The 16,452-nt window shown below is 41.8% G+C and overlaps 1 protein-coding gene across 2 annotated transcripts; it reads left to right on the plus strand.

Moving 5' to 3' along the window:
- Nucleotides 1–2,434: 2,434 nt before the first annotated feature.
- Nucleotides 2,435–16,452, plus strand: slmapb (sarcolemma associated protein b). 2 transcript variants are annotated; one of them, XM_014134900.3, is made up of 10 exons: nt 2,435–2,564; nt 2,890–2,946; nt 7,766–7,891; nt 8,113–8,187; nt 9,376–9,681; nt 10,566–10,815; nt 12,803–12,974; nt 13,554–13,688; nt 14,960–15,047; nt 15,428–15,635. In XM_014134900.3, the coding sequence occupies exons 2-9, from the start codon at nt 2,898–2,900 to the stop codon at nt 15,041–15,043; spliced, it is 1,197 nt and encodes a 398-aa protein (XP_013990375.1). In that variant the 5' UTR covers nt 2,435–2,564; nt 2,890–2,897; the 3' UTR covers nt 15,044–15,047; nt 15,428–15,635. The 2 variants fall into 2 exon arrangements, with proteins under 2 accessions (XP_013990375.1, XP_013990376.1); XM_014134901.3 differs by lacking the exon at nt 14,960–15,047 and having other exon boundaries at nt 15,428–16,452.

Raw genomic sequence — 16,452 nt, forward strand, 5'->3', positions numbered from 1 at the left:
AAACACTTCATGGCTACCGACGTGAGTGCTACTGCGCGGTAATCATTTTGGCAGGTTACCTTAGTGTTCTTGGGCACAGGGACAATGGTCTGCTTGAAACATGTTGGTATTACAGACTCAGACAGGGAGAGGTTGAATATGTCAGTGAAGACACTTGCCAGTTGGTCAGCGCATGCTCGGAGTACACGTCCTGGTAATCCGTCTGGCCCTGCGGCCTTTGAATGTTGACCTGTTTAAAGATCTTGCTCACATCGGCTACGGAGAGCATGATCACACAATCGTCTGGAACAGCTGGTGCTCTCATGCATGCTTCAGTGTTGCTTGCCTCGAAGCTAGCATAAAAGGCATTTAGCTCGTCTGGTAGGCTCGCGTCACTGGGCAGCTCGCCTCTGGGTTTCCCTTTGTAGTACGTAATATTTTTCAAGCCCTGCCACATCCGGCGAGCATCAGAGCCAGTGTAGTAGGATACAATCTTAGTCATGTATTGATGCTTTGCCTGTCTGATGGTTCATCTGTGAGAGAGAGAAAAAGGGGGCAGTATGATGCTGGCCCTTCAGGCCAGGGTTCAGTGGAGATCGCTGGAATGAGGACACTAATAAAGGGGGTAGACAGGCCTATATGAAATTGAGTTCTTCCTCTGTCTAATATTGACGCAGGCTTATACCTTATTGTCGCTTCCTCGACTAGCACAGAAAAAAAGGGGTTTGGTAGTGGGTTAATGAAGATATTTAGATTGTTGAAGAAAGGATAAAAATATTGGTTTTGTTTGGGATTCATGCATTCATTATTAAGAAGGGATTTTTTGAGATTACTTAGTCTTGAGTTTTTCTAGCGATAGTTCTACAAAATCTCATCATAAGACACTCCCAAATGGTTCAACTGGGAAATTAATTGAAGTGACCTTGTTCTTTTTCCTAGTTTTTTTTGTTCATACTATTCTGTAGGCCTATGTATAAGAGCACTCTTGCTTTTCTACCTCTTTTGCTTTTCTACCTTTTCTCACAGGATACTTCCAGGAAATATAAAAACATATATTGTGTGTCTCCAGCATAAAGACAATACAGTATAAGTTGTATAAAAGTGGACATTGATGAGATTTTATTGATCTGGTAGGGCCTAATACAGATTTAGTTACATGTTTAAGGGTAACCACATGACCTGACTAGAACAAACTGGGCCCTAGTTCAACCCTTTAATTAGGTCACATCACATGGTCAGAAAAAACTTGGGTCCCTACAGGAAATATTTTATTAACTCCCTTCTTCATTTATACTCATCTGTACATGGATGATCAAACGTATCCATTCAGTCTAGGAGGAAAAACGTTGTAGTACCGTGGAAGTCACAGTACTTGGTTGTCACACACACACACACCAGAGTGGCAGTATTATCCTGGGGTATTTACGTTTTATTTTTTTCATTCTGTTTTGGTCACAGTTCTCTAGGTTGTCCTTGAGACTGTGTAGTTTCATGTTTTATTAGTTGAATGTACAGGATACACGTGGTATACACTGTCCGATGAAATGCTTACTTGCAGGTTCCTTATCGACAATGCAACAACAATAAGAAATAATAAAATGTTTTAGCATAAGTATAATAAAATAATGCACAATTTATATTACAATATTTACACATGTATCAGGGAAGTGTACTGGCAGTATTTCCCTCATTCGTGGATTTCCTAGATTAGTCTCTGTGGTTTTGCTAAATCTCTTTTATTATTCTGTCCCATTCTGAACTTCTGGCAAAGCCTCCTAACCTTTGTAATGTCACACGACATTAGTTCAGTGTATTAGTTGCATTCTCCACTTCTAACATTACACCAGTTTATATTATGTCATACTCCACATCATTTGTTTCTGTTAATTCTATGTCCTGCTTTCATTGTCAACAGTACCCCTTTCAGAGCTCAAAATGTTGCCACATAATTTATCCTTATGGAAACATATGGTCAGCATGGAGTTAAATTAAAGGGAAATGGCAGTGCCCTACTTGGCATATCAAGGGCACACACACACAGACACACATACACACACACACTCAGAAACTCATACACTCACACACTACCCACTCTCACACAATCTCACATTGGAAGGTCCTATTGTTAGGCTAAGCCCCCATTTCTACATCAGTACCAACTGGCCTGGGAGCAGCTCATTCCCTGAACAAAACCTCCCTCTGTTTCAGTATGCAGCTGCAGCTTCCGAGATGCCCTAGTCAGATTCATGACCTAGTGTGGAAAGACTGGGACCCTCCACCATGAAGAGGGGGGACTATTTGTGACAATTATTGTTTTGATCTGGATGACCTCTATCATTAGATTTTGACTACCCTCAAGGTAATCAACCAGTCATTTTTACTGTACCAGTGGTTCTTTTCCTAACATGCCTTGGAAAATAGCTTGGCAGTCTGATGGATAGTCTTTGTTATTGCATTTGATGTCCCCCTCTTCAGATGGACTATTCCATTTCGCATCTGAAAAATCAGATAGTTGGAAAGAATTCTTCATGCCAGGGACTGCTGTAGCCCCAGCACTGATAATAGCAGAGAACACCTGACCTGAGGTAATATCACATTATTATATGTTTTGAAATGTAATGTACTTATATAGGCTTTATTATTTTCAATTATTATCCTTTCATTTTTAATTCCTTTCATAGAATTGTAATACAACATATCTTCATAAAGTCCTCAATGTATGTTGTATGCACATTCATTTCACATTCAATTACATTTTTCAGTCTTGTGCTTCATATGTTATGTTATTGATTTCTTCTTCTGCTATGATATCTTGTCAATATTTTATTCTCAAGTTAGCTCATCTCTCACCCCGAACTGTTTGCAAAGTCACTGTACTCATATGGAATGATAATGTATCCTTTTTTGCAGATAAGCAAATGGATCACCAGGAGCTGAAAGAACCCATGAAGGTCTCACTCATTAAAGGTGAGTGAGACCTTCTCTTTATTCTTATTACATGTAATTGGACAGATTATAATAACTGACCGGGATCTGTTAGATCAGTTCTGATGTCTCTAACCAGTCACCTCCTATTCTATTACTGACTTGTGCAAGTCATCCCGGACCTCGTTGCCGAGTGAGGAGGAAAGGGTCAAAGAGAGAGAGACTTTGTAAAGGAAAGACTGGGTGTGGAAACAGGACATTTAAGAGCTCACATTGCTATAAAAGGCATTGTGTTTAGGGCCACAGTTCTCTGGTTTCAAGTGGAATCAAACCGTAATCTTAAGGAGCCTTTAATACATTAGGGATCAACTCAAATGACTGTTAAATGACAGTATTAACATTTAGGTTGACGGGATTGACAACCAATTCTAACAAGAGAATAACATTTGAGAGAGGACACGAGTACCTTGTGTATGTTTCTGATGCATGTCTGTGAGTGAATCAATTGTGCATGATCAATTAATTAGTAATGCCACTAGTCACATAGGCTATACAGAACACATTGGCTATTCACCATAACAACAATAACACATTTGACTTTAGGGCTATCTTTTTTCCCAGTTTATAGTGTAAATCTCATCAGAGCTTTATAATATGAAGTTACCCTTATAACATAGGAATCATTACACCTGCAGTACATTATGTAGCTGTAATCCAAAGCATCAGGCCTAGACCAGAAGATTTCTTTGTGAGTGTTAATGTGTACAAATACAGTACCGATCAGGGAATCATGAAGCCTCTGACTCAGTTTTGAATGGCTGCCACAATGGTAGCGGGCTTAGACATTAGGGTGGATGGAGCATAACGGCTATAGCCTTCAGCATGATGAGATGTAAAAATAGAAAAAGGGTTAGAAGGATTCTCATTACATTCATTCTGTGGTGCCTATGAGGGAACGTAATGGTCGATGAACCAGCAAGTCTGAGAAATATTTTTAGACGTAGAAAGGAATATTCCATAGTTGTGTTTTTTCATCCGGCATCATTTGATGACACCAAATATCCCAAGAATGAATGGCCAACCATGATGTGTCAGTGACAGATAAACCTTTAACATAGGGATGTCAACAAAAAAATACATTCCGGGGGCCGTGTTCGGTTTTTAACGAGATCCGGAGGGCCGCACTGAAAATTGGTTATATTTCCTCGCGGTCAGAATTTGCATAGCGAGCTGAACACAGTCAGAAAACGGTATGGTAGGTCCATTATAATTTGTACACAGTTTCAATTTGGTTTTAGTTATTTTAAATTAAATATAGTTTTTTATTTGTATTTTTTTGGGCCCACAGGCCATATGTTTGACACCCCTGCTCTAACACATCCTGTTACTATCAGACACATTCTCTCACACACACAGCCTCTCTATCTCTCTCCCTCTCTTGCTTTCTCTCTCTCTATCTTGCTTTCTCTCTCTCTTGCTTTCTCTCTCTCCCTCTCTCTTGCTTTCTATCTCTGTTTCTATCGCTCTCTCACAGACACTGACACATTTAACCTCACTCAGCTCCTCACGAAGAATCCATTTCCTCAGAGAAACACACACAGCGAAACTCACTCAGCTCCTGACATATGCTCCGCGCAAACATCCATACACACACCTACACACGTTCTTATGCTCATTCAGCCATTTACAGACATGCACACACATGCACACACACACAAACACACACATGCACTCTCTCAGATAGAGGCCAGAGCATTCCTCCCTGTCTTCACACACAGTGGGAGGTCATGTGCCTGAACAGGGGGGGGGGGGGGGGGGGGGTGCACCACCAGCCTCCAGCAGACTCTAAACACTGCTTTGTTTATGGACATTTATTAGCATAACTAACATCTCTGATTAGTTCTCTGGTTTGATGTCAAAGCTAATATTCCACAGTAACGTTTGCACATGTGTATTTAAATGAGCTAGCGAGTGTGAGAGGTTGTGTGTGCATGTATGTAATCTGAAACACCCATATTGTTAGTTTCTGCACTGATACAGTGTCTGCCACAGTGATGTCATAGCCCTCTGATATCTCCATTTATGGTGCACAGGCTCCATCTGTTATGGCGTCTTGTTTTGGCCTCTGCCAAATGCTTGATCTAGGATGAGGTCGTCTCTTTTTACAGCCCTGGCAGATTAGAAGAAGAGTTTTAGCTGGGCTTTATTCCGTCTATTTTGAGAGAGAGTTATGCGTTGCTTTCTCTACGGGTCATCTTTTCGACCTATGAAACCATAGTCAGTAGAGGTCATTGCTTTGAAACTGTGAGAAATGTGATTACTTTGAGGGTACATCAAAGGGCTTGACTACTATAAGTGCCCGCTAATATAAGGGGACCCCAATACATGAGTTCAGATGACATTATTAATTATTCTATTTTTGGGATGTAATTAGTTTATGTAATAGTCAAATTTTTGGTTATCTTGGGAAATTATCTCACATTTCATCCATGGCTAAATGTAATCTGTTGGCCGGAAGTGGGGAGGCAAAATAGTCCAGAGAGTCAGACATTCAGTCAAGTTTGACATTAGCTTTGGAATCTCGCAAAGGCCTAACGAGGGTCATAGAAAGTACCAGACCACATGTGGCTAATGTCAGTCATTTATAATTTTATGAGAATATTTGTCCTCTTTTGCCCCTACTGTAGATACAGTGGATTGGGAAAGTATTCAGACCCCTTGACTATAGCCTTATTCTAAAATGGAATAAATCGGGCAAAACAGCAAAAACAGGCTTTTGAAATTTTTGCACATTTATAAAATATTAAAAACAGAAAGGCCTTAGTGTAAGTATTCAGACCCTTTGCTATGAGACTCAAAATTGAGCTCAGGTGCATCCTGTTCAGTGGTGTAAAGTACTTAAGTAAAAATACTTTAAAGTACTAAGTAGTTTTTGGGGGTATCTGTACTTTACTTTACTATTTATATTTTTGACGACTTTTACTTTTACTCCACTACATTCCTAAACAAAATAATGTACTTCTTACTCCTTACATTTTCCCTGACACCCAAAAGTACTAGTTACATTTTGAATGCTTAGCAGGACAGGAAAATTGTCTAATGCACGCACTTATCAAGAGAACATCCCGTGTCATCCCTACTGCCTCTGATCTGGCAGACTCACTAAACACAAATGCTTCATTTGTAAATGATGTCTGAGTGTTGAAGTGTGCCCCTGGCTATCTGTTAATTAAAAAAATATAGAAAATTGTGCCATCTGGTTTGCTTAATTTAAGGAATTTGAAATGATTTATACTTTTACTTTTACTTTTGATACTTAAGTATATTTTAGCGATTACATTTACTTTTGATACTTAAGTACATTTAAAACCAAATACTTTTAGACTTTTACTCAAGTTGTATTTTACTGGGTGACTTCCACTTTTACTTGAGTCATTTTCTTTTAAGGTATCTTTACTTTTACTCAAGTATGACAATTGGGTACTTTATCCACCACTGATCCTGTTTCCATTGATCATCCTTGAGATGTTTCTACAACTTGATTGGAGTTCACCTGTGGTAAATTCAATTGATTGGACATGATTTGGAAAGGCGTACACCTGTCTATATAAGGTCCCACAGTGCATGTCAGAGCAAAAATCAAGCCATGAGGTTGAAGGAATTGTTTGTAGAGCTCCGAGATAGGATTGTGTAGAGGCACAGATGTGGGGAAGGGTATCAAAACATTTCTGCAGCATTGAAGGTCCAAGAACACAGTGGCCTTCATCATTCTTAAATGGAAGAAGTTTGGAACCACCAAGACTCTTTCTAGAGCTGGCCCCCAGGCCAAACTGAACAATCGGAGGAGAAGGGCCATGATCACGGACGTGACCAAGAACCCAATGGTCACTCTGACAGAGGTCCAGAGTTCCTCTGTGGAGATGGGAGAACCTTCCAGAAGGACAACCTTCCAGAAGGCCAGACGGAAGCCACTCCTTAGTAAAATGCACATGACAGCCCGCTTGGGGTTTGCCAAAAGGCACCTAAAGACTCTCAGACCATGAGAAACAAGATACTCTGGTCTGATGAAACCAAGCTTGAAACCAAGATTGGCCTGAAAGCCAAGCGTCACGTCTGGAGGAAACCTGGCACCAACTGTACGGTGAAGCATGGTGGTGGCAGCATCATGCTGTGGGGATGTTTTTCAGTAGCAGGGGCTGGCAGATTAGTCAGGATCGAGGGGAAGATGAACGAAGCAAAGTACTGCGAAATTCTTGATGAAAACCAGCTCCAGAGCGCTAAGGATCTCAGACTGGGGTGAATGGGTAACGACCCTAAGCACACAGCCAAGACAATGCAGGAGTGGCTTCGGGACAAGTATCTGAATGTCCTTGAGTGGCACAGACAGAGCCCGGACTTGAACCTGATCTAACATCTCTGGAGAGACCTGAAAATAGCTGTGCAGCGACGCTCCCCATCCAACCTGAAAGAGCTTGAGAGGATCTGCAGAGAAGAATTGGAGAAACTCCCCAAATACATGTGTGCCAAGCTTGTAGAATCATACCCAAGAAGGCTGTAATCCCTGCCAAAGGTGCTTCAACAAAGTACTGAGTAAAGGGTCTGAATACTTATGTAAATGTAATAGTTCAGTTTTTTATATTTTATAGATTTGCAAAAAATGGGGTATTTGTCATTATGGGGTATTGTGTGTAGATTAATGAGGGGGGAAATTATTTTATCAATTTTAGAAGAAAGCTGTAACGTAAAAAAATAGGGAAATGTCTCGGGGTCTGAATACTTTCCGTGTGCACTGTAAGTCTCCACCCTGTCATGTTGGTCTGTCCTCTGCTGAACACTGTATTTACCTCCATTCCTTTCCCAGATGAGATGAACCGATCCAACACGGGAACAAGTGACTCAGAGAAAGTCATCAAGCATCTGAACGAGGAGCTTCGTGAGGCCCAGGAGCTCTCCAACACAGGAAAACTGAAATGCATGGAACTGCAAGGTAATGGAAAAGCTTTGGGAATGACACTCACACAACAGTGGATTATAATATAATAGTAATATATGCCATTTATCAGACGCTTTTATCCAAAGCGACTTACAGTCATTACCCAATACTGTATAAAGTTAAAAGAACAGGCACAAGCATACACACCTTCACAACAGCTGCAGCAGTGAATGTTCATAGTTAACTTATTGTATTATTTGTGTCATACATTATAGGTCTCCTGGAGGAGGAGAGGAGAGCCAACAAGCAGCAAGCTGACGAGTCTGCAAAACAGTTGAAACTCCTACACGGTAGCTATAGACCAAAGTGTGTGTGTGTTTGAAGTTGCCTTGGATCTTCCTTACTAGAATTACTTTTGGGGTGTGTGAGAAATGTGTAGGAATGTGTGTGGGTAGAGCTGGGTTTTTGTTTATATGCGTGACTGTTCATGAATCTAGGCTACTGTATATGTGGTTAAAGTTTGTGTAGTTGTGTTGTTGGTTCAGTCCTGTGAGATAGAGAGAGCTTCACCGCCTTTTGGATGTCTTTTGTTGGTGCAGTTCTGGACTGGCCTTGATTTCCACATCCAAAGATGTCTATGTTTGGTTCAGATTTTGTCCGAACTGGACCAGCCTTGATTTGGCCCAAACATAGACGTCTATAAATTACATATTTTAAACTTTCATTCAGAACCAAAAATGAGCTTCATTTCAACGTCTGGAAAATCGCTTTCATTCAGAACAGTGATAGTGATGAGGATGTGACTAAGAAGGTGACCAGCGCTGTGGAGAGGGTGACGTCTGACTACCACTCCGGTTCATCCTCAGATGAGGATAGTGGCCTCAGGGAAATTGCCACACATACCAGGTGATCTACCCAGCTGCTCCTTTGTGGCGTCCTCCAGTGCCCAAGCAGAAGAAGATGGGGCCCGGTAAAGGATATAACGGCCCTCCACATCCTCCTCACTATGGCTTCAGACCCCAAGGCAGACCCACCCAGCCCTTCGGACACAATGGCTGGGTTCTGCCTGGCCAGAGACGGGGGCATGGATACTGGGGTGGCACTCCAGGCCTGACTTACTGTTAGGGACCACTGTAGCAAGTGTTGACGTTAGTATTAGCCTTTTCCATGTGCCCAGGTTTCCTGAGCTGTTGAGGGTAACCACTAGAGCAAGCAATAGTTCATGGGTGGCAGGTAGCCTAGCGGTTAAGAGCATTGGGCCAGTAACTGAAAGGTTGCTGGTTTGAATCCTTGAGCTGAGTAGGTGAAAATCTGTTGATGTGCCTTTGAGCAGGGCACTTAACCCTAACTGCTCCTGTAAGTCACTCTTAGACAGTCTGCAAAATGACAAAAAATGTAAAATGTCAACAGAAAATGTACCTGATTTCAATGTATTTTAAACATGGAAAATATATTTTGCTGGGGCAGAACAGCAAGGACCGGCCCTGATATAACTCTTCTCATTCTTAAAAATTGTCCACTGTCTTCTGTGAGAGCAGGCCAGCTGCGACAGCTACAGGACGAGCTGGGGGTCCTTAGAGAACAGAAAGACAGCGCCTCCCTGAGTTCACAAGATGAACTGCACAGATCCCGAGAAGAAGTGAAGACGCTGCGTCGCACCCTTGATGCTGCCACCGCCGATTGGAAGCGGGAGGTCTCTACGGTCCAGGGTAACCTAGCAACCGTCTCCAAGGATATGGAGAAGTGGCGAGAGACAGCCAGCAAGTACGAGCGTGAGATTAACGGCCTGCAAGGTGACCTACAGCAGCAGAGCAAGCAGTGGCAGAAGGCTGCCGAGTCACAAGGTACCAGTGGTGTAAAGTTCTTAAGTAAAAATACTTTGAAGTACTACTTAAGTCGTTTTTTGGGGTATGTGTACTTTAATTTACTATTGATATTTTTGATGGCTTACTTTTACTTCACTACATTCCTGAAGAAAATAATGTACTTTTTATTCCATACATTTTCCCTGACACCCACAAGTACTTGTTACATTTTGAATGCTTAGCAGGACAGAAATTGTCTAATTCACGCACTTAAAGAGAAAATCCCTGGCCATCCCAACTGCATCTAATCTGGCGGACTCATTAAACACATGCTTTTTTTATGTCTCAGTGTTGGAGTGTGCCCCTGGCTCTCCAGAAAATCGTGCCATTTGGTTTGCTTAATATAAGGAATTTGAAATTATTTATACTTTTACTTTTGATACTTTGGAATATTTTAGCAATTACATTTACTTTTGATATGTAAAGTATATTTAAAACCAAATACTTTTTTACTTTTACTCAAGTAGGGTTTTACTGGGTGTCTTTCACTTTTTACTTTAGTAATTTTCTATTAAGGTATCTTTACTTTTACTCAAGTATGACAATTGGGTACTTTTTCCACCACTGCAAGGTGCTACATATACAGTGCATAGAAAATACATAACAAATATTGATATTCTGTACACACAATGTTTATCTGTAATAATGAGTGTTATTTATGTGATTTATAAACCATTTGTACACAAAGTTGCATCCATGTGAAAGTATATCCACATCAATTTAGTTTGGGCAGCTAACCAGCCCCGAATAGACTGACTAAATAGTTTTACTTAAAGTATCAAGGAGTTGGCTGAAGCAGAAACAGACTATCACCCAGGCTGTGATATAATGCCATGTCTGAGCATCTCTATGGTTTTCTACAGCAGGTGAAATGGAGTCTATGCAGAGGGAGTGCACCAGCCTCCAGAGGGAGGTGTCATCCCTGCGCTTGGAGAAACAGGAAGTGCTGAATACACACCAGAAGGAGAGTGCTGCCCTCAGGGCAGAGAAGGAGGAACTGCTCAGGGCTCACCAGAAGGAGAAGGGGAACCTACAGAATGAGAGTGCTGTCATGCGCTCAGAGAAAGAGGCCATGCTGAAGAAGCAAAAGGAGCTAGAGAAGGATTTGGCCAGGTCAGTCTGTAGTCTGAAACACAACTGGCAAGAGTATCTGTGCCTAAACATCCTACACAGATTTGATGTTGCTCAACTCAACTCAAAAATGGTCCCAGTATTTGCACGCCTGTCTCTGCCACTCTCAAACTCTCCCTTACTCTAATGCCCATTTATCCTTCATTCTTTTTTTTGTGCACACACCGACATACACAGACATATATGTATATACAGTGGGGAGAACAAGTATTTGATACACTGCCGATTTTGCAGGTTTTCCTACTTACAAAGCATGTAGAGGTCTGTCATTTTTTATCATAGGTACACTTCAACTGTGAGAGACGGAATCTAAAAGAAAAATCCAGAAAATGACATTGTAGGATTTTTTTTAGTAATTCATTTGCATTTTATTGCATGACATAAGTATTTGATCACCTACCAACCAGTAAGAATTCCGGCTCTCACAGACCTGTTAGTTTTTCTTTAATAAGAAGCCCTCCTGTTCTCCACACATTACCTGTATTAACTGCACCTGTTTGAACTCGTTACCTGTGTAAAAGACACCTGTCCACACACTCAATCAAACAGACTCCAACCTCTCCACAATGGCCAAGACCAGAGAGCTATGTAAGGACATCAGGGATAAAATTGTAGACCTGCACAAGGCTGGGATGGGCTACAGGACAATAGGCAAGCAGCTTGGTGAGAAGGCAACAACTGTTGGTGCAATTATTAGAAAATGGAAGAAGTTCAAGATGACGGTCAATCACCCTCGGTCTGGGGCTCCATGCAACATCTCACCTCGTGGGGCATCAATGATCATGAGGAAGGTGAGGGATCAGCCCAGAACTACACGTCAGGACCTGGTCAATGACCTGAAGAGAGCTGGGACCACAGTCTCAAAGTAAACCATTAGTAACACACTACGACGTCATGGATTAAAACCCTGCAGCGCACGCAAGGTCCCCCTGCTCAAGCCAGCGCATGTCCAGGCCCGTCTGAAGTTTGCCAATGACCATCTGGATGATCCAGAGGAGGAATGGGAGAAGGTCATGTGGTCTGATGAGACAAAAATAGAGCTTTTTGGTCTAAACTCCACTCGCCGTGTTTGGAGGAAGAAGGATGAGCACAACCTCAAGAACACCATCCCAACCGTGAAGCATGGAGGTGGAAACATCATTCTTTGGGGATGCTTTTCTGCAAAAGGGACAGGACGACTGCACCGTATTAAGGGGAGGATGGATGGGGCCATGTATCGCGAGATCTTGGCCAACAACCTCCTTCCCTCAGTAAGAGCATTGAATATGGGTAGTGGCTGGGTCTTCCAGCATGACAACGACCCGAAACACACAGCCAGGGCAACTAAGGAGTGGCTCCGTAAGAAGCATCTCAAGGTCCTGGAGTGGCCTAGCTAGTCTCCAGACCTGAACCCAGTAGAACATTTTTGGAGGGAGCTGAAAGTCCGTATTGCCCAGCGACAGCCCCGAAACCTGAAGGTCTGTATGGAGGAGTGGGCCAAAATCCCCGCTGCAGTGTGTGCAAACCTGGTCAAGAACTACAGGAAACGTATGATCTCTGTAATTGCAAACAAAGGTTTCTGTACCAAATATTAAGTTCTGCTTTTCTGATGTATCAAATACTTATGCAATAAAATGCAAATTATTTACTTAAAAATCATACAATGTGATTTTCTAAGATTTTTGTTTTAGATTCCGTCTCTCACAGTTGAAGTGTACCTATGATAAAATTACAGACCTCTACATGCTTTGTAAGTAGGAAAACCTGCAAAATCGGCAGTGTATCAAATACTTGTTCTCCCCACTGTATATATATACACACTCTCATTAACAGACCAATACATTTGACATTGAAAGGGTCACAATTAGAATACATTGGTCTACAAATCATTCATTGACAGTAACACTGTTCCTGAACCTCTGTCTCTCGCTATCTTTCTCCTCTCTCTCTCTCTCTTCTTCATCTCTCTTTCCCCCTCTCTCTCCCCCAGCTCGCGTGTCCAGAGTGCTGAGCTGGGCAGCATTCTGAAGGCCCTGGAGCTCTCTCAGGGGGAGATGGAGAAGAGGCTGGAGGTCCAGCAGGAGCGACACCAGCAGGACAACACCAAACTTCAGAGCCAGCTGGACCAGTCAGACGGCCGCACCAAGGACCTGCAGAGAGAGGTGGGCACATGCATGCTGTCTTCCTCCCTTCCATGAAGTGATCTATGATCTGACATGACTGGATAGGCTATGAAAGCTACATTATAAACTGGGTGATTTGAAACCTGAATGTTGATTGGCTGACAGCTGTGGTATATCAGACCGTATACCATGGGTATGACAAAACATTTGTTTTTCCTGCTCTAATTACCTTGGTAACCAGTTTATAATAGCAATAAGGCACCTCAGGGGTTTGTGGTATATGGCCAATATACCACGGCTAAGGGCTGTGTCCAGGCACTCTGCTTTGCGTCGTGCATAAGAACAGCCCTTAGCCATGGTATATTGGCCATATACCACACCCCCTTGGGCCTTATTGCTTAAGTGTATAATGGAACCCATAATGATCACAATCCTATCTTGTTAGCCCAGTGGTCACTTCATGGAAGGGAGGAAGGAAGTATTTGTTCAAAGTATTAGATGAGGGCCTGGACTTTTACAACCACCATTTTATTCCATTTGAAACAGAAGCCTTACGGTTGCTCAAACTATGCATGTTTTATGAATGCCCTGTAATATTTATAACCTCTCTATTTTCAGTACGAAGAGACGCAGACCGAGCTGTCAGACCTGAAGGAGAAGTTTGAGAGGACCGAACAGGAAAAGCAGGCGATCACGGATGAGCTTGAGGAGTGTAAAGCTGACCTGAAAATGCTGCGGGAGAAAGGAAACAAAGTGAGTTATCCACTATCAAGACTTAAAGAAATATACTGCGACTAAGAAGAGGGAGGAATATTGCATGAATCATCTTCAACATGCATACTGTAAATATATATGTTTTGGAAATGTTGGGTTGAAGTTGAGAGTATCTCTAAGTTGAATTCAAATGTTGAGATGAGTTAAGATAAAATTGACTTCAAGCAGCACCAGTAGCAGGCTACCCCTTCCTTTGAGTTTCAAGTTGAAAAGTTTCCGTTTTTTTGCCACGTGCACAGGATACAACAGGTGTTCACCAGAGCATTTCTAATCACACCACAACTGCTCCCTCCCTCCTCCCAACCCGCTTGTCCCTTCATTATTGCTTCTAGACTTAGACACGCTTGGACACGCTTGTAGTATGTTAGAATATGGTCAGATACATATTGTGTTGTGTATTTTATGTACCAATATCAATATACGCTGAGTGTACAAAATATTAGGAACACCTTCCTGATATTGAGTTGCATCCCCTTTTGCTCTCAGAACAGCCTAAATTCGTCAGGACATGGACTCTACAAGGTATTAAAAGCGTTCCACAGGGATGTTGGTCTATGTTGACTCCAATGCTTCCCACAGTTGTCAAGTTGGCTGATGTCCTTTGGGTGGGGGACCATTCTTGATACACATGAGAAACTGTTGAGTGTGAAAAACCCAGCAGCGTTTCAGTTTTTGACACACTTAAAACGGTGCACCTGGCACCTACTACCATACCCCGTTCAAAGGCACTTAAATCTTTTGTCTTGCCCATTCAACCTCTAAATGGCACACATACACAATCCATGTCTCAATTGTCTCCAGGCTTAAAAATCCTCCCATTTAAAATACACTGATTGAAATGGATTTAACAATTGACATTAATAAGGGATCATAGCTTTAAGCTTTCCTGAGTGGCGCAGCGGTCTAAGGCACTGCATCTCAGTGCAAGAAGCATCACCACAGTACCATGTTTGAATCCAGGCTGTATCACATCCGGTCGTGATTGGGAGTCCTATAGGGCGGCGCACAATTGGCCCTGCGTCGTCCGGGTTTGGCCGGAGTAGGCCGTCATAGTAAATAACAATTGGTTCTAAACTGACTTGCCTAGTTAAATAAAGGTTAAATGTAAAAATAAAACTGGATTCACCTGGTCAGTCAATGTCATGGAAAGAGCAGGTGTTTCTAATGTTTAATACACTGAGTTGACCCGCTCTCCTGGGGTCAAACTCGCCCATTCCCAACGATGTCTTTATATCCCTTCCCTCCTGTAGACCTCCCTATTGCTGCCTGTCCAAGCCATACTCATCGGCCTTATCCTGGCTTTGCTGTATTGGTGCTTCGGCGCATTGTGGTAGAAAGGTACACCGTACTCCTGTCCAGTCAACCCGGCCTACATCTCGCATTGTTTGTCTCTGTCAGCACACTGCATGAAACAAATCTCAAGTCTCTATCGTTCCTCTGAAATACTGAGGAAAATACGATGTCTCCCCATGACAGAACTAACATTTCTAATATGACATCTTCTCCTCTTGCCTAGATCATTAATATCTAATGAATCTCTCTTTCTCTGGGCTGATTTTTGTCTTGTCTTGCTCTACGTGAACATGTTGCTTTTAACCGTCATTGTTCTCTGTGCATTCCATGACGGCTTTGGTCAATCAGGTGCTGTTAAAGGGCTAGAGCAGCCTGTCAGACGGTGCAGAGGTCAGTGTTTCAGTTTGTGTCACTTCCTATTTCAGAGTGGATGGATCGTCTGGGTGCCTCATGCAGTTGCCGTGGTAGCGACTATGACTGTTGCCATGCTCTACGCCAGGACCTGAGTGTGAGACACACACACACACACACACACACACACACACACACGGATATATGAGTGCAAACATGCACACATACGTACATATGGTCAGACTTCTGTACACTAAACCTATTAAATTCATTGCCTCCTGATCTGTTCAGTTGTTTAATCATGTTCAGATGTTTTAACAAGGAGAGCACTTTAGTTGGATACTTATATAGTTTCATTGATGGAGAGAAATTTGTGAAATGAATATCAAATATACTGTACAATTAAAGACAAGTTCAATCTTCCTAAAGTTATAATTTCAGAAAGTCATAAATGCATTTTGGTTTTTCTCTTTATGTTTTACATTAGGACTCTATCTTCTCATAGGATTTCAACAATGAATATAGGCTAAAGATACTGTACACTGTTATCCTCACTGATAATGTTTAATATTACTGCAGAAAGACCTTCTGTCTTCGAGGTCCAACTGCCTTAAACACTTTCTTTGTTTTAGAGTCCAGTAAAATATGTAAATTTACCTTAAACTTTAATTTTCTGCGTTGCAACGCCTAAGCTATGTGTGACTACATGGTGAATGATCTTAGATCATTTGCAAACACTCACTCACATAATTCTGGTAAAAAGGGTTAAGGAATACCCAGAGATTAATGATGATCTTGAGCCCAAAACATTAGAAGTTCCCCCTCAATTTGATGTTAACTGTTGACTATTCAGTAGGCCTACCTCCCTTTTGAATCAATGTTTGCATGCAATTTAAACCTCTAGTATCAATTCATTTGTCATCCAATTAAATTCACCAGAAAATATACTGTAATTCAAGCATTGCTTTTTCCAATGTAAATAATTGTGCAAAATGTACTGTATTTGAAAAAGATAAGAGGTGATAGTATAGTTTAAGTGAAGTAAAACTATTTGCTCTAAAATGTACTTTGTGACCTTAATTAAACATTCTAAATCTCA

Source organism: Salmo salar, chromosome 13, assembly GCF_965601325.2.
Source record: "Salmo salar chromosome 13, fSalSal1, whole genome shotgun sequence".
NCBI classification, from domain to species: Eukaryota; Metazoa; Chordata; class Actinopteri; order Salmoniformes; family Salmonidae; genus Salmo; species Salmo salar.

Bases quoted from the DNA above. Each gene is read 5' to 3' on its own strand.
- slmapb (XM_014134900.3), top strand. From the start codon at position 2,898: ATGGATCACCAGGAGCTGAAAGAACCCATGAAGGTCTCACTCATTAAA. The intron at 7,892-8,112 runs GTAATGGAAAAG...CATACATTATAG, and splicing joins GAAATGCATGGAACTGCAAG to GTCTCCTGGAGGAGGAGAGG. The intron at 12,975-13,553 runs GTGGGCACATGC...CTCTATTTTCAG, and splicing joins CCAAGGACCTGCAGAGAGAG to TACGAAGAGACGCAGACCGA.